Below are 23,434 nucleotides of genomic sequence, written 5' to 3'. Positions count from 1 at the left end.
CCTATTGTAAAGCATGCTGTGTGTTTTGTTATTTGCATTGACTAGTAGACACGACGAAGACCAGGTGAAGATTATTGAAGTTATTTTTATTTATATTAGACTCTTGAGTGTAAAAGGATGCCATTCAAAAGGAGCATTGATAACCATACAAACTCAATTCAAGGGTTAACAAGGTCAGTTGGCTAGGATGGGGGGGATTCAATGAAATCTCCAACATACCATACCATATATACACAAAACATCTTGGAGAGATCTCAGAAACCCAATGCTATACATAGTTATTATTGCTAGTTACGGTAGGGCTACTGCAGCACCAGTAGCAAGAATCATATTGCTATGTACCTGCTGTCATTGCATGGGATTTGTAGTTCTCCACTCTTAAGACTGGAGTGGCAGTTGTAGTTCTCCGTTCAATCATTAAAACAGGGTCTTGGTAGCCCTCAAGTATTTTTTGTAAGAGCAAAGGTTCATGATTATTCAGATATTATAGACAGTGAGATATACAGAATACCATAAGGTAATACAAGGAAAATACAGAATTGCCACCTATAAAAAGTAATAATAAAAAAAATGATACCAAGTGAAGGAACTGCATAACCATTCACAGAAAAAAATGTGTCTTGTTGCTACGTGCCAGTGCTTTTCTACAACAATATTTATATAAAAACTTAAAAATAAATTGGTGGTACTGATACATTTAAGAATATAAAACTACAACGTAGTAACGTCAATACCATTCTGACTTGCCTCACCACTGTTCACAGTTTACACAGAGTTTGGACAGACAAGGGAAAGAATTTAGACCAAGTGGACTTGGTTCATACCTTTGCACAACCATCCTATCAGCATTATCGCTGTCGGTTATATCAGCAGTCCATTTAGACCTGTTTCTTTTAAGTGCTTCTAATAATAATATTCAGTGGTAATGACGTTACGCACTTTGAATTCACACCTAGCATTCATTTTATGTAGATTAATTTCATTTTCATTTCAGTAAAGTGTCCATTCATATGAAAACTAAACATTTTTTTTTTTATACATTTCCTAACAAAAAAATAATAATCAACGTGAATACAGGTTCCGCGAATGGGCAGGGTTGGGGTGTGATTGACTTCCCCCATAACCAGTCAGCATGCTGGGAGAGTACTGTACATCCAGAACGGACGATGGGATTCAGGAGAGAGGTTGACGAGGTCCGAAGGTGTGTTGAGAGGAAATATAAGAGAAGAAGACAAATATTTATTATTCGTGCATGTGAAGGTCAACTCATCGAGAGTAGCTGAGAGCGAGTTTTGCTCACTATCTGACCAACAGGCATTAGAATTTTATTTTTTTTTAGTACAAAAAAAAAAAAAACCCTCAGTCCACTTACTAGCTTTTCCCAGATGTCAGCTGCACCTCATGGTCTTCCTCAAAGCATGTAGTTTGCTCACTTTTCATGAAGATAATTAAAATGTCTTAATGAGACTGAGTGATTGGTCATGTGATAAACTGTGGTAATTTATGGGGTGGGGGGGTTGCAACTCTAGACTTTATCTGCCGAAGAAGACCCTGAAATGCGACTGAAAGCTACAGGAAAATATAGTGAGGGGAAGGTTTGTGTTTTTTTCCCACTTTTGGCAAGTTCATTTTCTTATTGTCAAGAATGAACCAGGAAGAATAAGTATAGGTACTGAATTTTAATTTACCTTCCGTTTACAGTCAAAAGTCATGGCCTCTTACTACTCTGAAGCTTTCAACTGCATCTCCTGGTCTTCCTCAGTGGATGGAGTTTGGTCTGTTGTCATGGAGATAGCTAAGTGGTAATCTGAAAATTTTGTCACTTGATAACCGTAACCTAAAGGTCTTCCACTGAGGAAGACCATGAGATGTGATTGAAAGCTGTAAAAAAAAAACCCAGTAAAGTTACCTTGAGTTGGGATTTTGTCGAGTTCAAGAATGAAGTTTCACACTGAAAGTTCATATTTTTCATTAATTCAAATTGTTATGGCCAAGGTGTTCTGTAAAATGGTCAGATAGTGATAATAAAACAGCTCTCAGATTTATGTTAGTAAGAAAGAATTAATTACAAGTCAATTAGTCACAGTGGAAATATGTACATTTTCTGCATCAAAAAAGAAAAGAAAGGGCCAGCCTACAGGGTCCTGCAAGGTCGGAGCCCCGCCTCCATGTTAGTCCCGTTTGCTACTGATTATTAAAGCGAGCGTGTGCACTAACAGCAACGATAAAATGGCACAGATTGCGATGGTGTCACAAGTACAGAGGAACTCACAGAGGGGGGTGGGGACTGCCTGTCAGTCAAGGGGAGGCTCTCATAGCCAGGGTTGCCATTGGAGGAAACGTTTGGAGTCCTGTATAGAGATAGAAAGAGACAAGGACAGAAGAGAGAGGGAGAGGAGGAATGGAAGGATGAAGAAGAAGGGAAACAGGGGTGAGACACATTGAGAACAACAGAGGGGGACGGGGGGCCGCGGGGTGACGGGACCCAAAGGACAAGTAACAGGAAAGAAGGAGAAAGAGCGGTTAGAAATATAGTGCGGAAAAACAGCACTCAGTGTAACTAGTAGGTATTAGTACTGCTGGCACTCGAGCGAGGCACTGTGAGCACCAGCATCAGACGTACAGACCACTCCTGACTGAGGATGCACTGCAGGATTTATACAATAATCTGCAATTACATGCATTTGGAGCTGGGTGTGACTCACCAGTCTCATTTTAGCTGTAATGTTGTTTTCCTAATGAATCTGTTTATCTGCACGATAAACCCCAGAAAGCTTTTAAAGCAATCCCGAGCAGATTCCATTTAAGAGGAGTGGACTGTATTTGTATTGCTAGCTGAGTTTCTGAGACTTGACAGTTAAGTTTACTCTCTTATTTTTTGTGTTATTATTTGATATGGGAGCAGTTAAGATGATCAGCTGGCATTAGAATAGGAAGTTAAATAGTCCACGAAATTAGGCTTCTGAGAGCACTAACTAAGCTTGGAAACACCAGTGAGGGAGAAAAGGGGAAGAAACATAATAAGATGAGAGAAGTGAAAGTGAGAAAGAAGGGAGAGAACCAAAAAAGGAAGCAGGAGGTTTGATGAAAAGAGAAAAGCAGTGAGGACAGATAACCGGAGAGGTTTGGACACCACAGTGAGGAAACAGATGAGAGTGATGCAGGAGGGTGTTTGGTGGGGTGGAGGGTGGGGGAGGGGTTACCTATAGTCAACCTGAGCCTCACATCGCCGGAGTTTTTACGAGCGCGGCCTCGTCAATGACACCCTCCCTCCAACACAGCAGTAGTCTACTACTGTTTAGGAGACAGGACGCCATTTGAGACAAGAATCTGTGAAATGACCGAGCGGCCTACATCGTCTGTCCGGAAACACTCGACAGACGAATAGACAGACACACAGACAGACAGACAGACCTCTGGAGTTGTGTCTGTTTCTCTGCCTACACTGTAGTCCATATTGACCTGTCTGTGTGTCTGTCTGCAATGCATGTGCTTAACCTGACAGCTCTGTGGATTTGTCCTAATCATACATGTCTATGGACAAAAGTGTGTGAACCTAGCTGACTGTACTGCACTGCCACTGCTCTCTTGTAAAGATACATGTGCATTGTGTCCAAAATCTGTATGTCATAAATACAATTTAACTGTTTTGAGGGGCAAATCTGTGATTTCAAGCTGAATGTATTCACCAAAAAGACTATGTGGCTGCACAAAAGTGTCTCTATAGTGCTCAGTCAGTCTCTGTGTGTGTGGTACTCTGTGTTGTCATACTACATCCTGGACTTTTTTACAATCCCTGCTCCTGGAGGGGGAGGCATCAGTATAAAAGTTGCCCGTAGGTACAGATCTCGACACAGAAACATGAGCTTGATGCCAACCTCCTCCTCCTCCTCCTCCACCTGCAACATCTGGGACCTTCTGTCTGTCTGTCTGTCTTTGTGTCTGTGTGTCTGTGTTACTCACGGGAGGGGCGGCGCGCTAGAAAAGGGGGGTGTCCACCCGGCCCCCGGGTAATTATAGAAGGGGGCCATGGCCCCTCGCTGAGACCCCGAGGCCGTCTGTCTACGTGCCTGATGGGAGGTGAAGGGGTCCTCACTCTCGCTGTCCGAGTCTTCGTACTCCTCTGATTCACTGTCGCCGTCCATGAAAGAGAGAGAGACACGGACATGTGTGAGCAGAGAAATGATGACTGTTCTGTTATAGTTTCCTTATTCAGTATCTATTGATCTGTTTTTAATTAAAATATCTTACAAGACAGCTCCATTTATTCTCATGGTCATGATTAGTTAAACGTTAATATTCCAAGAAAAACAAAAAACAAAAAACTCAACCTGGGGTCCGGGGTCCTTGAGAGGTTCCAGGGGTGTCCCCAGATAAATGGGGAATATTTTAATTTAACCATTATTTAATTGACTAGAAGCCCACTGAGAGAATGTATAAAAATTTTGTTCATAGGTTTCATAGGATCCCAGAGACTATATCTTATCAAATACGGGTTCTGCGGCCTGATGTGTATCAGTGATGTTTAGTAGGGGGTCCTTGATACCAAAGATGTTGAGAACCGCTGAGCTACAGGGAACAGGCAGCAACAATCATAAACTCCCTAATCTCTTGCTGTTAGCTAATGACACTTTAGATTTCAGCGTAACTGGAACAACTGTTCAACATCTGCTCTCAGGAGAGCCAACAAACATGTGCCACTGCTGCCAAACTCCTGAATACTAAACTACTGATGTTCAAGCAGCAGTGGGTTGAAGACAGCCAAACCTCCAGCTGTTATAGGTAGTTTTTATGTACTGCTGCAGTATTACCCTTTTATCACTTCCATTCTGCATGTGCCAATATTCATTATAAACCTTTCAGGGCTAAATTTGGACCAAATATTTCTGATGCATTACAATATTTTCCCATTTTATGAAAGGAGGAGAAGAGGAGTATATGTTCTCCCCGACACTGTGGAACAAAATGGATTTACACTCTTGGCAGTGTTTATGCTACAGACATTTCATAGTGTATAATTGGGTGCGAGTCCATTAAAACACCAATATTCACACTCTCTCTTTCTCTCTCTCTTTCTCTTTCTCTCTCTCTCTCTCTCTCACCTAGGGAAGCTCCTCCAGGCACCGGGCAGAGAACAGAGTATGGCAGTGAAGGCCAGAGCAGAGAGGAAAGAGTAAAGGGAGAGGTAGAGCAATCCCTCCATCCCATCATAGCACAGGCCTTTCAAAGAGTCAATGTAGTCCTAAAAGAAAATGTATAGATATATCAGTGGAAATAAAGAAACAGTCACTTGGTTATTAACTGTTATTGGTCGTTAGTACAGGTCCTGTATTCTCCTTGTGTTACCTTATTAAGACCTCTGCAGTTCAGTAGTGCCACCAACTGATGAAAGTTGCCCTCTGTGGAGTTGAGTATCTGCTGAACCTCCCTGAGTGATTTCTGCAATGATGGAAAATTGCATCAAGTTAGAAAAATAATAATACTGGCTTTTATGTCTTAAGCTGCAGAGTTATACATTATAAACATACCTCTGCTTTGGGGAACTGTGTGAGAGCATTTCTGTCCAGACTGGAGAGGTGTGTGTGTATGTTGGACAGTGCCCTCTGCGACTGGGTCAGCAGCTGGAGTCAGAGTCAGTGGAGTTAAGAGCTTTTATTTTGCATTATTGCTCAAATATACCATCAATATGCATGGGAGTGTATCTGGAGATCAAATCATTTAAGGACAGGACACGCAGCAACAGCTGTGCATCCCGTCCTCAAATAATTTGTCCTCAAGAGCAAGTCTGACATACAATCTGCTCACTTCAAATCAATGAGGGTAAGAGTTTCAGCTAAATGCCTGCAATGTTATATACATACACACAGGTCACATTACCTGCTGGAATGGACTGTTCATGCGCCTGTTGCAGGTCAGGTAATAATCCAACACATCTGAATGGCCAACAAAACACCAGTGCACAGCAGATCAGGGCACAATAGAAAAGATGTGGAAACATTTAACTGTCATTATATTAGATTGTGCTGACAGAAGCACAGTTGGGAGGTAAATCAAGTGCATTGCAGAAATGGAAAACAACCAGCACTTTCACCAAGTGTTGCTTGTACAGGAACAGATTAATACTGTACCTGAGCTGGTCCCCGTGTTGAAGTGGGTGGAGTTGAGGACAAACGTGTTTGGATCTGAGCAGAAGTCACTGAGAGCCTGGCAAGTACAGCAAGAGTGACGGGCAGAGTGAGAAAGTATGACAGGGACAGATGAGGCAAAAGAGGGAGGGTAAGAGAAAACGATCACAAGGGAAAAGTTAGTAGACACACTGACCGACTGACATACTTACCTCCTCAGATATCTGACAGCAGCTCACAATATGGTGGCAAGTATCGATCTGCTTGCATCACATGCTGCCCTGGATAAACCTGACGTCTAGTTTTCTTTCCATTAGCTCATCACTCATATCCTGCCCTCTGTTAACCTCTCTTTCCTTATCATCTCCATACATTGCTGCACCTACTGGCCTATTTTTGAAGTGGGCACACTCAAGTGAGAGATAGCACACCCACAAACACGCTCAGCTTGAGATCGCCCCACCAGAAGAGGGAGTGAGAGCCACACTAGAGGAAAACACTCACTGACGGGAAAAGCGGCGACCCGGGACAGAATAAAGTGGGCAGGCCCACAGCTGGCCCATTGTTTCCCTGTCAGTGACCACGGACAGAGCCGCTCTGTGTGGACCCACAGGCCTTGGGACATCTCCCGCCAGCTCCACATGACACTGAGACGCTTAAAGTAGGCAGCAGTGCAGAAAAACAGCCACCATTTACCCTCTTCACACACCCACAGCCCAGACCAAAGCCGTGTCCCGTTCAAAGGGTATGATCAAACTTCACAGAGAAAACTGAGAAAGGGTAGTCTTCTGTTCGAGACATAAAACCCTTCTCTTGTTCCTGATAAATGTCACTGCCCGCTAAAGGTGGCCCGGACTTTTGTCTGAAAAACACAGCACACTGGTGGTGTTGTCATGTTTAGGCGTTATAAGCGCAGCTGGACTTTAAGCTGAAAATTGTCTAGCAGCATGTTAGTGAATTTCACTTTCACAGGATTACACTCACACTTCCACCTCCTTGCATGCTCAGACTAAAGCCCCAAGGGGCTGAAGAACAGCAACAACTTCAAGCTTTCCTCTGCTGATGGTATACCCTCTCTATGGCTCTCTCTCTATCACTCACTCTAGCTCTCTCTCTCTCTCTCTCTCTCTCTCAAACTGATCTTGAGATGCACTCTCCCACTCTTCCTCTCCCCTCCTCTCTCTTGTTGAAAGCACTTCTCTTCATCTTCTCTTCATCTTTACTTCTCGAAGCCAAAACACCCACACGCTCGCAAACACACTTACATGAAAAACACGCACTTTAATGCACAAACACACTTTGTTCACAAACGCGCTTGTGCACACGCGCATTGAATCTTTAATCTCTGCCCCATTTTTCTGCCTTTTTGGTCCTCTGCCACGACTGCAGCGTTCCCTAGGAGGCAGGTCTTTTCACGGTTTAGCACAATGGGCACAGAAATCACACACAAACACACAAACACACACAGCTTTGGCGTGCCATCAGGGGTCGGCCTCCTATTGCTCTCTTCCCTCAGCTGTAGCCAGCCAATCCCTCCCATGACAGTCCCTTTCACTTCCTATTCCTGCAGCCCTTCTTCCCTCAACTCCAGCCCTGGCCCCGCTCTCCAGAGCAGTTTTACTGGGTCTACTCACCACTACAGTGGCTGTCTCCAAGCCCAGGGAGCCCCAACTCAGGAAGAGAGCCAGCCAGGCCAGCACGGTCATCCTGTAGGGGGAACAGCACAAACTCTTCAGCCAAGAGGACACCCTGACCATCAATCCAGTGTTGTATGGTTTGTGTCAAAAGATACAAGAGTGTGTGGGTGTGTGTGTGTACTCACAGGATGAGCAGCCAGCGGGCTTGCTTGGCCAGTCCCAGCAGGATGAACAGACACACTATGAAGTCTAGTAGCAGCAACAACACGTATGATAGCCACCTATAACAAAGAAAAACACACAAACAGCAATTGCATTACAAACTGTTACAAATGTTAAAAGTGAAAAGGTTTCTCCTGACCTTAGAACAAGTAGTTTGACAACGTCCACAGCTTTCAATTGTATTCCATCATTTAAGAGTTAATCAGCATGTGATAAAAATGGTTACAGTACTTATACTACTGTTGCTTGATCTGCACAAAAAGGAACTGAGGGCAAAACATGGGACTATATGTCATCATAGTACAACTGCTACATTATTTTGTTTTGTTCCACAGGGGATTGTTTTCATTTAATTCTATAGTCTTTAGTTTAATGTTGTTAATTATATTGTACTTGAACTATGAATATGTATTACCTCTGTTTAGGTAATCAGAGTTGGTTGATTATGATGGGAGTACTTTAATTTAGATATTTTATGGATGAATAAATTGAACCTCAACCTTTCAACTGCTTTTCCAGTTAGCAACTGTTGTGAAGTGATTCTTTGCATCGATGACGGTTGTTAGTGGGAAGACATTTTTCGGATTTTTTCGCCGTGTGTTAATTAGATGTCTTTGTAAGAAATGGGATGAGACTATCTCGCCTTGAGTCAAGTATGAAGTTGTTCAAGGTTACCGCAGTGGAAAGTTCATGTGACTAACCCATTGTTAACTAGTAAATCATTGTCTATGGTCAATGGTTGCCAAACTTTTTGGTTTGTGTTAAAAAAAATGAAACAGTTTATACTTGTTATGACCCCTCATCATCGGTTTGTTTTAAGCGCTCAGTTCTTCAGTCGTTTTATTCAAAGGGTTTTAGAGGCCTGAAGAGATAAATGTAAATAATTCTTTAAACATCTTGTGACCCTGGCGAGGTTGGGAGCCAATGTTATGACAAATCTGAGGTTGCTACACTGAAAGCTTTTCCTCACAGCATTCTTGTGTGTTTCTTTCATCACATTCAGATTTTTACACCTGATCCAGGATTAGAACTTTATGTTTTTTATCGCACTGTTCCCAGAATTACAATAGCAGAGTAAAGAGTGTAAGGATATTATTAGGATTCTGATAACACTGCTGATCTGGGATATCTCTATTAAAGTCCAGTGTTAGGAATTAGTGGCTCCCTCAATTCACCCTCCCTCTCCAGGAGAAATCCATGAACCAGAAATGCAAACACCCTTATCTACAGCCAGTGTTTGGTTGGATGATTCTTATTTTTAGGTGATTAAACACCAATGAAAACATACATATCAATACATTATATATATTGCATTGCATTTCTGCCAATAGAGCTTCTTTAATGTTACGCACTGGAGCTTTACACTGAAAAACATTCACTCAGTGTGTGTCTGTAGTTTACTATTTAAGACTCCACTATATGAGGGAAGTGCTGAAGTTGGGCTGAACCTTACTTAACCTCTCTCTGCTTAAGGGCAGTCATAAATCTTCTGTGTTTGCTGTGTGTGGTTTGTTTTTTATGGGAAGCAGTACTTTCGTATTGTTATTACAATGGGAATTATTTATCAGTACTAGGATATAGTTAGGTACTTTTATTAATCAATTCAAGTGTGTTCATTACGGAATATGGGATATAAAAACATCCCATCAACCCATTATGTGTAAGAACATTTTCCATTGCATTACCTCACCAAACCCAGCCAATCTTAATTAACATGCAACATTTATGAATCGCCGGTTAAGATAGTTTCCTCATCCTCTTGTAACACTAAGAGAGCAGGAACAGACTGCACATGTTGATATTTAGGAGACTAACAATGTGTGCTAGATTTGAATAAAGTAAAGACTCTAAGTCCTATTAAATCTGCTACATTGTAAAACTGACAGATCGGTATTGTTTTGTAAATAAATGAAAAGAACAAGAGTTATAAAAGGATGTTTTATGAGTGGATATAATAGGAATGGAGTTTCTGTTTTATTGGATCCTTCTTGCGCAAGTAAGAGGAACAAATACATTTAACTATCAAATTGTCAAATTGTAGGCATAAAAAACCAAAAACATTAACAGCTTTAATCTCGTTTCCCAGAAAGCTGACTATCACTGCCAATGTTTACCATTGTAGGAGCCGTCATTATGTAGTTTGTACTAATTGCAGGGACATCTGCTTTTTCTTTTAAAGGACTGCTCCATTTAAGGCCAAGACAATATTACATCAATAATGCACAAATCATTTATAACTGGAAATTTGTATTCTTTATATAAGAAAATTACATAATATTACATAATATATTATATTATTATTTGCGTGCTGCTTGTATACAAGTTTGACATTTCTGCATATTCAGGTGACAAATGAAACACTGTCTCTTTTCAGTTAGTGTCAAATTACATAGTTATTTACAAAAAAAAACTACTTTGAATATACTTTGAATTTTCCTTACAGCTGAAACAGATTGTACTGAATCAGCTGGATGATACAGATTTATGTGTCTGGGATCGTGGGCTGGCTATCTAGATATTGAATCATTTGAAATACACACCCCTAATATGCATATGGGAACATTACTTAGCATCATTTACCAATAATCATCCAAAAAATAAATCTATTTCCAATGTGAATTTGATCCAAATTGAACATCGTGGCCACTCTGGACTGCAGCCTCACCTGTAGTCCTCATTGACCATCAGTGTGTTGGCCGCCCAGCCAGGTGAGAAGGGGCTGGGCATTAAGCTGCCGGTAGGCACCATCGTCGGAGCCACAGAGGGAGGTACTGGGGTCAGAGGTATGATGGATGCCCCGCTGATACTGCTGTCATTCCCCAGGCCTGTGTCTGCACTGGACCGAGCCAGGGAGATGGAGGAGAGGAGGTTGACCACGTTCTCAGATAACCTCCGGCAGTTCCGCGTCGACACCAGGAACGGTTTACTGCCGGTAAAAAGCTCCTCCATTGATGTCAAAGGGCCAGAGATAGACAGCTGCAGCCCAGTAATTGTGTCTGAAATCTGAAGAGGGAGGAAGGAAGAATGTGAGGAGAGTTAAGTGGGATGGAAACCACGAAGTAAAGATGATGATGCTCATAAATTCATGGTGGGCTTAGAGTGGTTGCGTTATGGAGATAGAGAACTGGATATGGAAGGCATCAGTGCTTCAGTTTGCTAATGCACATCCCTCATAATCTATAACAAAAGTTATAGAAACAAGTTTTTATCAGACAGCTATAAGTGAAATTGTGGACTTTACTTTTACTTCTACTTAAATAAAAGCTGTTTATCCAGTTTTCTTTGACATGAAAATACTCTTCAGTATATGACAACTCAAGGTCTCTTAAGTTGGATAAGAGGATATAATGGAGGGCTGCAGTACAGAGACAGGAGTGAGCACACACACCTTTTGAGACATGTTTTGCAATCATAATGAATAATTTGTTATCTGTCTAATTCAGAATAGGATAGTTTTAAGCCTGTAATTTGCAGCTACTGCTTCTTTTTTGTAAAGTGTCCATCTTATTATACAATATCTTGCATGTTAATTCCATATATGTACATACATTTTTTCAAATATTATGTAGATACCTGTACCTACAGTCCTGTATTTTACATAAATGTACATAACTGCATATACAGATTCACTGTGTAGTTACTACCAACACTAATCTATCCAATTCCATTGAAGCACATTATTACGTATATCAATACAACCCAAGACAATATACAGACTAGACTTGCTTTAACCATGAACAGAATAACTAAGCACTATCACTGTATATATTTAGTTAGAGTATGTTCTTAATTTTTTTGTTTTTGTCCATGCATCTTCACTGTTATTGTACAAAATTCTTCTTCTTATTATATTATTTATTTATTATGGGCACAGAGGGCTGCCATAAAAAAAAAATCACTACGAAGGTTTAAAAACATTTGGGAGGCACTGGGATAAATTCTTGTCTATGATTGGATATTCCTGCTCTGATCAGACGACTAGAATGGCTTTTTACACTTGTACGCTGTAAGTAGGAGTACATTTCTTAATAAATGTGTCTCATACTTCAACTCAACTAGCAAATAAATGTTTAACTCTTAAGTTGACTCTTCAGGTGTAATTCCTAAGGAATGATCAATACAGCCCCAGATTAGTCTGTCAGTGTCTGTGTGTCTCATGCAGGGCCCACAACGTATGTTTGATATTATATATGATTAAAATTGTAATTAGTAATTACTTACTTTTCATAATCTGAGCACTGTAGGCAGTGCCACTCGTGGCCAACCATTACGTTTCAGTTTTGGCCCTCCGAGGGAAAAGATCTGAACACCCCTGGTCTAATGCTATTGCTTAAGGAGGGACAGATTAGATATCCTGCTCTAATTTTAATGATTGACATGTTTCTTTGATATAAATACACATGAGCTGGACTGTGTTTTCCCCTCCTCATTCAAAGGTATTCTGCTGTATATCATTATCATTATCACTGTAGTTTTCCTGACATGTATCTCCCAGTAGGAGGACATTTAGTAGTCTGACACATAAACCACTGTCTGACCGCTGCCAAATCAATAAAAACTGAAGTTTGTTTCTGATTGTCTCTCTGTCTGCACACCACATCTAAACATGAACACATCCTCTCTCTCTCCCTCTCTCTCTCACACACACACAGACAAACACAATCACAAACACACACACAGTGTCAAGCAGCGTAGATATTCTGCATGACAGTTTACTTGCGGAGAGCAGCACTCACCAGCAGATCGATGGAAGCTAGCGTATAATTGGCTGTGAGAAGAGACGAGGTCAACTGATACATCCCATCATTAGCCTCGCTGTTGCCATAGAAACCGATGCCTATGGCAACACTGCAAAGGGGAGAAGAAGAAAAAATAAGGAGACATGAATTGTGGGAGGGTGTATATGTACAGTATGTGTGAGAGGGGGATAAAAGATAGCAGAGGCATAACTGTAATGTTTAATTTAGTGTGTATGTACATTTTAAATGAATGTGACACAAGGAGATAGAGCTGGAGAGGATGGGATGTGTGTGCTCTGGATGAGCATACCATCAGAAGAGCGCAGGGGAAGGAATAAACAGATGATGGAAAAAAAGATGACTCTTAGCACTCAACGGTTAAGCTCCAGCAAGGAAAATATTCGAAATGTTAAACATAGCGACATGTTTACACATCTTTCTGTTATTCAAATATTCAGATTAAGGCTCGGGCCAGATGTTCATCAAATCCCCGCAAACCAGAGAGGAATGGTATGACCCAATCTCCCACAAAGTATGTGACCCAGATTAGAAAGCAGGGGGAAAAGGAGGAATGTGTCCGCGTCTGTGTGTGCTTTGCATTTCAAGCTGCCAAAATGTGAAGGCTGTCTAACGCAGCTGCATTTTAAATGATGTTTCTGTGACCCGATCAGGAGGAAAGGGTGTCACAGGAAATATTTTCAAGAGGTAAAATTGCAGCACTATATTTTCATCCGGTCTGGCACAGTGAAGGCTTTTGCATCGAGCATCAGCAAAGGAGACGACTACATTACATTACATTACGGTCCATAAGGGGGAGACATGAACCACATCAACCTACAGTCTGCATATGATGACATCATTACAACAGCTGAAATCAGATCTCATACATTATGTCCAAAAACAGAGCAATACAGTGCATAGAAATGCGCGGGGAATGGACTGGAATATAATAATAAGTACTGCTGAAGCATTAAATTGTGCTATAATTTTGTTACAGCACACAGCTGGGCCTGTAGCTTTAGATTTAAAAGGCGGCTGAGCTTTCCCCTCAGTGACTCATACTATACAAGAGTGTATTGGACAGATGTCAAACAGCATTTCTGTACAATATACAGCGGAGACAATGTACTGACCTGATGACTGCACGGTCACCAGATCTGAGGGGAACACCGTTGGGCAAATGACTGTACTGTAAGGTGGGTAAGCTGAGATCATCCTCACACACATAATAATGGGGAAATCCACGCAAACTAACACACGCAGTGCAGGCCTGTGGTCGGTAAACAACAATATAACATGACCATCAGCTGTCACACAGGCCTCCTTTCCTCTCCAGTGACAGTGGCCACCGTGTGAGAGACTAAAAAGCACATGACGATGGAGAGGGTGACAGCGTGTGATTCACAGCCTTGTTGCTGTTCCACCTAAAAGGCAGTGGTGTAAAGTAACTACAGTACTGTACTGTTCATTCTGAGGTACTTGTACTTGAGTATTTCTAGCTTATGTTACTTTATTCTTCAACTCCACTACATTTCAAAGGGGGATTTTTTACTTTTTGTACTATTTATCTGACATATTTCAGCAGCTTATCATACGTTTTGTAGGTAAAATCTTAAACACTAAGTATGTAAAGTATATCTAACATATTTTTAAACAATAAACCAGTGGTTCCCAACTTTTTAACTGTGTTCCTTTAAAAACCTTCTTTTACTTTTCACGTTTCAGTTATCTATAATTTGTTTGCAGTTTCACTAAAGAGTTATTTTACCTTTAAATCATTTAAAGGACATTTTGGGAAATGAGCATATTGACTTAGTTCCTAGGAGTTAGATGAGAATAACAATTCCACTCTCATGTCTCTACAGTAAATATGCAGCCGGTTAGTTTAGTTTACCTTAAGTTACTGGAAACACTGGAAACTGGGGGAAACCGCTAGTGTGACTCTGCTCTGCTGGAAGGTAACACAATAAAAAGAGAATGTGTTGATTACTGAGTGGGATGAGTCAGTTTCCCTCTGTTTCCGGCATTTATGTTAAAGTTAAACTAACCGGCGGCTGGCTACCTTACAGACATGAGTGGTATCCACCTTTTCATTTAACTTCCTGCAAGAAAGTGAATCATTTTCCAAAATGTTGAATAATTCCTTCAAGAGTTTTAGGCTCCAAGAGGTAAAATAATCCAGTATTTCACAATAAAAAGACCCCCTCAGGTTTATCTTGTGACCCGTTGGAGGAGGCTGACCTATAAACTGGGAACCACTGGATTAAAATAGCGGACTCTGGCTACGTTTCAACCAGCTATGGTGGTAATTGATACAACAGTAGTAACAGTCTAACAATCAATGGTGGAAAAAGTATTCAGATCTTTCTTCTAAAAGTAGCAATACAACAATGATACAACTCCGCTACAAGTCAAATTAAATACTACTTAGATGTAGTTTTTTTTTAAAGTGTCAAATGTAACAAATGGATCCTGTAATTGGGACATTCTTATATATTATGTTATTATTATTATTATTATTATTATTATTATTATTATTACAGATGCATTAAGGGGCCATTTTAATGTTGTAGCTGGTTGAGGTGCCGCTAACTGATTGCTTTTTATACTTCAGCAACGTATCATATTTTATAAACTCATCATATGTTTTCTATGATCTTTCTAGTATAACTAACTAATATTTTATGTTTAGCTGATTTTACATCTGTAAGATTGTAAATTAGTGTTTACTTTTACTGCATACTTCTTTCAGCCCTGCTATAAGGCCACACGTGTGCGTTGCTGTCACATATACTGTAAAAGGTCTGTGGCTGATAATGACGTCTGTCTCCTCTTTCTCACCAGCACAGCGTGACAGCCGCCACCGCCACCCACGTGACACAGCAGATGCCCCGCCCCTTCTTCCCACTGTAACCGTGACCCGTGCTGGCATCTTCATCCTCCTCCTCCTCCTCTGATCCTTCGCTCCGGTCACCACGGTGACAGCAGCAGTAGTGTATGAGGAAGGAGAGAACCACCAGGAGGGAGATAACCAGAGCGATGGCTGATAAACTGGACAAAACCAACAGAGTCTGAAAGATGGAAGAGGAGGAAAGAATAATCAGCGGATGAGTCAGTGAATGTGACAAATGGCACTTTAATTCCATTTTTACAAGTGGAGAAGAGCAACTTGAGAGGGTAAAATACCATCTAATCCTGTTAAATTCCATAGCTTGTCATATTGTCCCGCCCCCATTAGCAGCAGGAGATGGTGATTAAAAAGGTATGAGAATATACACTGTGTTTCAAAAAGGAAAAGAAAAATCAAAAGACACAGACACGCATGCAAACGCCCATTAACAAACGTGTGAATCTAACACTCTTAATTTAAGCTGATTCTTAATCATTTATACTTATTTCAAAGGCTTTAACCCGTGAAGCCCTGAGCTGTATATACACCATAGTGAATATTAATGTCACTAAGCCATATCAGACTTTGCTTTTGATCAGACTCCATGTCATAAAGTCAACATTACTGAAATGCATTTTGCTCCAACACATATCCACAGTATTATCCTTTGTCCATCTGCCCGTCTGTCACTTCCCATTCCTCCACCTTCTCTCTATCTCACCTCCTGTTCTCTGAAAGCCCCTCCCCATCGCCCCACTCCACCCATCCCTCTTTCCCCACGCTTTCTCTCCCCCACTCTCCCCTCTCTTTCTTTCTATCCACACCACTGAATCTCTATTAATAATCTGTGACCTACTTAAATACATTCACTGCCACTCTCTCTCACTCCCACTCTCATCTCTCTCTCTCTCTGCCCGGTCTTCTGTTCAGCAACCTCCTCGCATTACTCATTCCCTCTCTCATTCTCTCTCTCGGAGCACTTTCAGTCTCTTTTGTCTTTCTGTTCTGCAGGATAATTTGCGTCCCCCCCCCCCACTTTTGTACCGCAGAGAAGTCACAAACACGCACTGTGAGACGCTGCTAGCTGGAGCGTTTTGTATGTGAGAGCCTGTTGGATGAAACCCTTGCATGTTGCAGCCGAAACCTGCACAGTTCAGAACCATGCAGACAATAGCAGCTGTGGAAATCTGCTAGAGGACTCGCACCATGTTCAATCTCACGCACTCCCTGGATCCAAATTGTATAAAATATATCCACTTTGCATGCACAGAGGCAGCAGTGACAGTTAAAAGAGTGGCAAAGAATCTAAAGGAAGGTAGAAAAATGTAAAAAAAGATTTGATATGAGTTCAGGGGCTCTTGGAGGGGTCTGGTTCAATCTTACCACCAATAATTAAGTCAATAAATTGGTATGGAAATGTGCTTTAAAAATGACTGCAAGAAGCTCTGCAAGATTGCTGTTACATTCAGGCATTTAAGGAGCAATTTATAGTGTGATGTGGAGCAAATTGGCCATCATCCAGTGACTTAATTCTAGTCCAATATACCCGTACATTTATAACCACAAAAGGAGCAACAGGGTTGTAATTATTATGCAATGTGGCCCCTCAGATTGGACAGTTACAGTGCAGCATGTGGTTACAGTGTGTTATGAGTGGTTGCGGCAGGTGTCTGTTACCTGCTGGTACTCCCAGCTGTCGGGGACAAAGATGTTGTCCTTCATCTGCATGGTGAGGTCCAGCCGGGGGAGGGCGTGACACACTCTCACCCACAGCGAAGGGGCATAGCTGGGCACCGTTGTCATGGCAGCCATTTTCTACTGCCACTGGTCCCCTCCACCACCCTGCGGGAGGGAGGAAAGAGGGGTCAGAGCAACCAGGATGTGAAGTAAGAGCAAAGGGGAGGAAGGAGGGTAAGGAGGGGTGAAGGACTTCCTGAGCCCGTAGCCAAGCTGAGAAGAGGGAGAGGTCACTGCAGGCTCTACAGCCACTGTGTCCCCCCTCCATCAGACAATTTATGACCACTAATCGCCTGAGCGAGGTCAGGGTCACAGTGTCAGCGATAGTTACTTGGAACGAGCTCTTGGGAGTGTAAATCAGTGCATCACTCAGAGGAGGCTGAAGTATGTTGTGGTGTTTTTTGCTTTAAGTGTAATATTTCAGGAGTTTGGCTTCACTGATCTTAGATCAGTTCATAAGGTCAACAATAACTCAAATATTATACAAGACTTTTGTCGCATGCATTAATATTGTTATCACCTTTAACCGTCCCAATCTTCGCTTTAATAATTTAAAGACATTTCAGAAAAAACAGCTTTCTTTTGTTGAGCATGTGATGTGGTTAGAGCTGTCAGGCGATTAACAGAAAATTAACCAGCAGCAGTTTTGGTTATCATTTTAATTTAAGCAAAAATTGAAAGTATTTGCTGGTTAGAGCATTATAAAGACTCTCTAATTTCCCTGTGTTTCATATCCTCTGAAAGGACCAGTGTGTAGGATTTAGTAATTAGGGGTGAAATTACAGATTGCAACTAACTGAACACCACTCGTGTCTATAACTGATGACTTGGGATGAGAACGGGCTGTGAAGTGTGTACGAGCAATGGTGGCTGCCAAACTTGTGAAAAACGGGAAAAGCCCTGTCTACAACCAGTACATGTACTGTAGAAACATTAAAAGCGTCTGTAGACAAAACAGCTCATTATAAGGTAACACAATAATTCTTATATTCAGGTGATTATACACTAATGAAAACATGAATATTCCATTTCTGCCAATAGAGCCTCCTTAATGTTACACACTGGACCTTTAAATTGAACATCTTTGGGTTTTGGCTGGTTGGATGAAAACGAAGTATTTCAAGACGTAACTTTGGGTCTGGAAACTTCTGGTGGCATTTTTCTACAATTTTCTGACATTTCAAAGCACAAACAATTAATGAATCAAAGTAATCATTAGCTGAAGACAGAGGGTGTTTTTGCCTTAAACAGAGGGAGATTACATGCCTATATATAACAAATGATTATTATTCACAGACCTCTCTCTTAACCTTATAAAAAGGGAGCAGCATGGATTATATAGGGGATATATACGGGGTCTTTGAAGAAGTCTTCTTGGCACAACAGGAGAACATTATATAAGGCACCAAGAAAACCATTATACAAAGAATAATGTATTTCAGTGTAAATCAACCACTGTTTAGTGTTCAGCATCTCTCACTAAAGCCGGTCAAGGGGGAGAAAGTAGGGTAAATACAAAGGGCAAATCCGGTTAGCCAAAACACACACTGGAATCCTCATTACAATGACGGAGCAGAGGGGGAACAGAGGGCGAGACGAGAGCCTGGTAGGCTTCTGATACTGGCTGCCCAGATTAAGAGACCATCAGAGCTTTACTGTTTAAGAAAGGAGCGTTTTAAGACAGCTCAGAGAGAGAGAGAACCATTCACTACAACAGCACTGATGCTTAAACACAAAGGGTCATACAGCTCAGCTCAATGCTGATATTACACACAGATACAATTCTGCATTTGAAGCAGGATCCAATAATGTCAGATAGATTCTGAATTGGCTTGTGTTGGATTTTATTATCTTTTAATGCAGCTGTTGTTCAATACCACTTTCAATCGGCACAGTATTCCACACTGCAGAGGGATTGTACTATCCCTATTGATTCGTGCTTTCAGTCCATTGCACAGAACTGTGTTACACTGTGCATGATACAAGTTTAGATTCAGCCCCATGTCACATTCAATGCCAGACAATTTCCCTTTCAGATTTGGGGCAGTCATGGTGCAGAACAAGTTAACAGCTCGCCCACAGGCCAGACAGGGCTGCTCTAAGCCCATTACAATAAGCCTGTTCACCTTAATGGTTCCAGCAGCCCAACTGTCACAAATCGAATCATTGCCAACTCTCCATTTTCCCTTATTAAAACTGTGCTGAACATGACGGTTCACACTCTGTGAGCACTGCATCCATCCACCACACATCAGCAGTGTAAACAGACTGTGTGTACTGTACTGTGTTATATTTATGCATTCCTTCATGTTCATTTATCATGAGTGAAATTATTAGATTGGATGTATATGAGGTGCATTTATCAGACTATGGAGGGGATAAAAGCGTTTTGAGGAGGTGTAATAATCAATTAAGGGAATAATTCACAATCAAATCAAAAGGAGAATCAAGTCTTCCTGTTGTGATCACCCCGACCAATAAAGTGGGTAAAACATTTCCTTTGATGGATGACAACACTGTACCAGTAATGATTCCCACTGTGAGGCCAATAAAACTCAATACCAAACAATTAAAGATAAAGAATTATGAATCACCAGCATGACAGCAGGTTATCTGTTTTACTGAGGCATCAGACAGTGACGAGGCCAGGTCAAAGTTCAAGTAGGATTCTTCAGCAACCCAGAAAGTTATTGAGGCAACCTAATGAGGTGCTGATGGAAGTGAAGGGCGGGAGGGGTTCACAGTCCGAGAGCAGCAGTTACTCAGCAGTTGTCACAGATAGGAAGCCTCAAGTTGACGTGATGTCCGCTGCCAGCTTGTTATCATGCCTCTTACCATTGCATAACTGAAGCCAAATAAATGTGATTTTTGAGCTCAGTCGGCAGGGAGAGATAGAGAGAGAAAAACAAGACAAAACAGGAGAGACAAGGAGTGAGATGGCGAAGAAACAACCGACTCTCACCCAACCGTGAGCTCTTAAGAAAAAAAAAAAAAAACATTTTCTGTTGCATCCAGTCTGCACGGAGCTCAGACGACACAGAGAATGAAATCAGTTGCATGATATGAGACTCCATGACGTCTGAATGTAAAGAAAAGGGCCATTTTGTGAGGCAGATAATGAGAGCAAGGCTGAAGCATCTCTGTCAGCTGGATTTAAGATCATCTTTAGCACAGGAAAATCATCTCCACCTTCATCTTTTTTTATGACAGCACAACTCTCGTGATTGGATGATGTAATTAATGTAGTCCGTTTGCTGCACATTTCTAATTTGTCTCATAAAATCTGCTGTGATTCGCATTAAAGCCTGAGGAGTCGTCTAACAGCCTCTTAACAACAACCTTAATGACTGTAATTTATGAGAAAGCATTACAGCCTTGTAACACACAACATCGGTCAGGAGAAATTAATTAACATCTTTGTTAAGTTACCTTCATGTACCGTGTGAAGCAACAGGAAAATAAGAATATTCAATAAAAATGAGATGTTTTACATTCATCTGCCCTGCAAAATGATTGCCCGGTTCCAACAATGAACCTTCAAAGTGAGTGCAGCTGACCGAAGGTAAGTGAGTGCAGCTCATAGCCAGTAAGTCAGAGCAAATCAGTGTTTGATGTGTCCAGCGTGACAAGTTGATGGTGACAAAATGCTTCCACACTACTGACCGAACAGACAAACCCCAACAGAGGCAAACACCAAATGATCCTGCAGATTATACAAATTGTCCAAAAGCATTCAGTGAAAAATGAGACAGAAGAAACAATAACTGTGGAAAATAATTGGATGCGATCAAAATTATTACAGCATCATCTGACAATGTATTTATTCTGTAAATGGGTGAGGATGCATCCATTAGGTGTGATAGTTGAAAAAGATAAGCATGAATCCATTTTGGTAATGTGGTGTAATGGTTTCATGGACATCCATTAAGTATATTTGAAAAGATAGGCATGGATCCAAATTAGCAATACACTGTGATGTAGTGTAATGTGCATTTATATTATATATCACTTGACTGCTGATTAATCTCTGCAACCACATCAACAATTAAGCCATAATCGAGGGGAGAGAGAGAGAGAGATCAGTCTCTTACCTCTGTCGGCTGCGCTGGGAGGTTTCTCTCTCTCCTTCTGTGTCTTCTCTTTGCCGGTGTCCGTGAAATATTTACCCACTCAAAGAGGTATACTGCCAGCCATCAATGCTTGATGCTCTTGAAAAAACATCATCCTGAAAAAATGGCTTGGAGACATGCCAAAAAGATGTCAAAATGGGGGAAAAGGAGGGTAAAAAAAGCCAATAAGTCTTGCAGTTATTCAAATATTAAATAGCCAATAATTGTATAGTTGTCTGGTGACAGTGGAGAGGTGCTTGTGTTGATGGATGGGAGAGAAGCTCTCAGTGAAAGCAAGTCAGTGAGAGAGACAGAGTGAGAGAAGAAAGTGAGAGAGAGAGAGAGAGAAGGAGAGAGGAAGAGAGAAGAGAGAAGAGAGAGAGAGAGAGAGGAGAGAGAGAGAGAGAGAGCGAGAGAGCGAGAGAGGGATTAAGATTGAGGAGACACCCCTAAGGGACCCTTTATCGTTGCATTGTAGCCCTCTGTAGCTTAACGCCCAAGCGACTCCACAACACGGCAGCAACACGATATTGCCCAAAGATAATTAATCTGTTAACGGGGATTAGCGGGGGTCTAACCCCTCACTCACTTCATACTGAGATACCAGAGGCACACTTCTAATGTCGACCCCCACCAACATCCACGCATACTCCCATCAACCTGACCAATCTCTGTCCAGACTACCACACTGAACCCTGACCAGATTACTAAGAGAAAGAGTAAAAAATGCTGCCAGCCAACTGTGTGTGCGCTAAATAATAATGAAAGGAGATGTTTTTGAAAGAACCCTGAACTCCTGCCTATGACTCTATGGGCTGCGACGTGTCGAGGGCTAATGTGAAGTAGAGATGCACATAAACTTGGAGTAAGAGAAGCGAATAAACACATACAGATGAATAAGGGGAGGGGGAGATGCAGGGAAAGGCAACATAAAATACTGAGAAGGGGGGAAAAAAATGTGGGTTCCCAGGGAGGGATGCTGAGAGAAAGAGGAGGGAGGGAGAGAGATGGAGTGAACAATGAATAGAGAGAGGGGGGAAAGCGGCATGCAATGGATTTTTAGGCAAAACCAGTTTTCAGTGGAGGCTGCAGAACAGCATCAACACTGAATCAGTGACAAGAACGCTGGAGGAGAACATGCAACAACACAATAGGAGGGATGAGAGGGTCCTGATGGAGATGATGCTCTATGGGCGGTTTATGGCTGAGGAATGCAAATTGGAGATACAACGGCAAAAACACGGCAAGAAAGAGTAAAACGAGTTTGGTGTTTGTCTGCCATTGCAGAAAGGGGGGCAGAAGCGAGTGAGGAAAGAGGGAGGGGGCGGCGTTAGTTTTTCTGTGTCACTGAAAAGAGAGTGGGGGAAGGGAGGCAGGGAGATAATGCGAGCGAGAGAGCAAACAGTGGAGAGCCACAGAGCATACTCACTGACTCATATAGCCTATGTATAGTGTATAGTGTATGTGTGTATCTGGGAGGAAGAGGGGAAAGAAGACAGAAAATTATATTATGTATGCAAGAGTTGCTCAGGGAGCGTTTACGCAGCCTCCGTGTGTCTGTATGTTAACGCACAGCAACAGTACCGCATCCAGGCCATCAGTCACTGCACGGATAAAATATCACCACTCACAGGATTTAAAATAACCAGTTCAATATTTAATGTCCTCGACAATCTAATGGTTATAATTCATTGGAAAAGCATACAAAGTCATACAAGTCCATACAATATTCATGTAAAACAGATTGTTTAGGACAGGGAATTATGAGCCGCAGAATACAACCACTTTGGTTAATTCATGGCTGTAAAAAATAACCGTAATATTTTACCCTCATGGACAATTTATGTCCTGTACATTCGCCTTCATGGCAGGTGCATACGTCCTGTCTGAGTAGTTGTAAAACAGTAAATATCAAAGTGAAGTGAAGAGCTGTACAATTAATCGAAATATTATCAAAAATGCAATATGGTAAAGT

General features: G+C 41.6%; 1 protein-coding gene across 2 annotated transcripts; it reads right to left on the bottom strand.

Annotated features, from left to right (window-relative positions):
* Positions 1-74: 74 nt before the first annotated feature.
* ttyh1 (tweety family member 1) lies at positions 75-21,729 on the bottom strand. 2 transcript variants are annotated; one of them, XM_035672312.1, is made up of 15 exons: positions 21,442-21,729; positions 17,291-17,455; positions 15,565-15,794; positions 12,721-12,832; positions 10,650-10,987; positions 7,948-8,043; positions 7,760-7,832; positions 6,129-6,204; positions 5,878-5,933; positions 5,529-5,621; positions 5,347-5,439; positions 5,103-5,242; positions 3,964-4,131; positions 2,273-2,351; positions 75-1,146 (listed from the first exon to the last, which is right to left on the bottom strand). In XM_035672312.1, exons 2-15 carry the CDS (start codon positions 17,423-17,425, stop codon positions 1,063-1,065), a joined length of 1,773 nt encoding a protein of 590 aa, XP_035528205.1. In that variant the 5' UTR covers positions 17,426-17,455; positions 21,442-21,729; the 3' UTR covers positions 75-1,062. The 2 variants fall into 2 exon arrangements, with proteins under 2 accessions (XP_035528205.1, XP_035528206.1); XM_035672313.1 differs by having other exon boundaries at positions 4,071-4,131.
* Between the last annotated feature and the right edge of the window lie 1,705 nt (positions 21,730-23,434).

This window comes from Morone saxatilis, unplaced genomic scaffold (assembly GCF_004916995.1).
Source record: "Morone saxatilis isolate NCDOM2014 unplaced genomic scaffold, NCSU_SB_2.0 Contig24, whole genome shotgun sequence".
In the NCBI taxonomy this organism is placed as follows: domain Eukaryota; kingdom Metazoa; phylum Chordata; class Actinopteri; family Moronidae; genus Morone; species Morone saxatilis.
This window is presented reverse-complemented; position numbering and strand designations above follow the sequence as displayed.

Coding starts and splice junctions, on each gene's coding strand:
- ttyh1 (XM_035672312.1), bottom strand. CDS start 17,425: ATGGCTGCCATGACAACGGTGCCCAGCTATGCCCCTTCGCTGTGGGTG. Junction 15,795..17,290: donor ACAGCTGGGAGTACCAGCAG/GTAACAGACACC, acceptor TCCATCTTTCAG/ACTCTGTTGGTTTTGTCCAG. Junction 1,147..2,272: donor GGCAGTCCCCACCCCCCTCT/GTGAGTTCCTCT, acceptor CTGGATGTACAG/TACTCTCCCAGCATGCTGAC.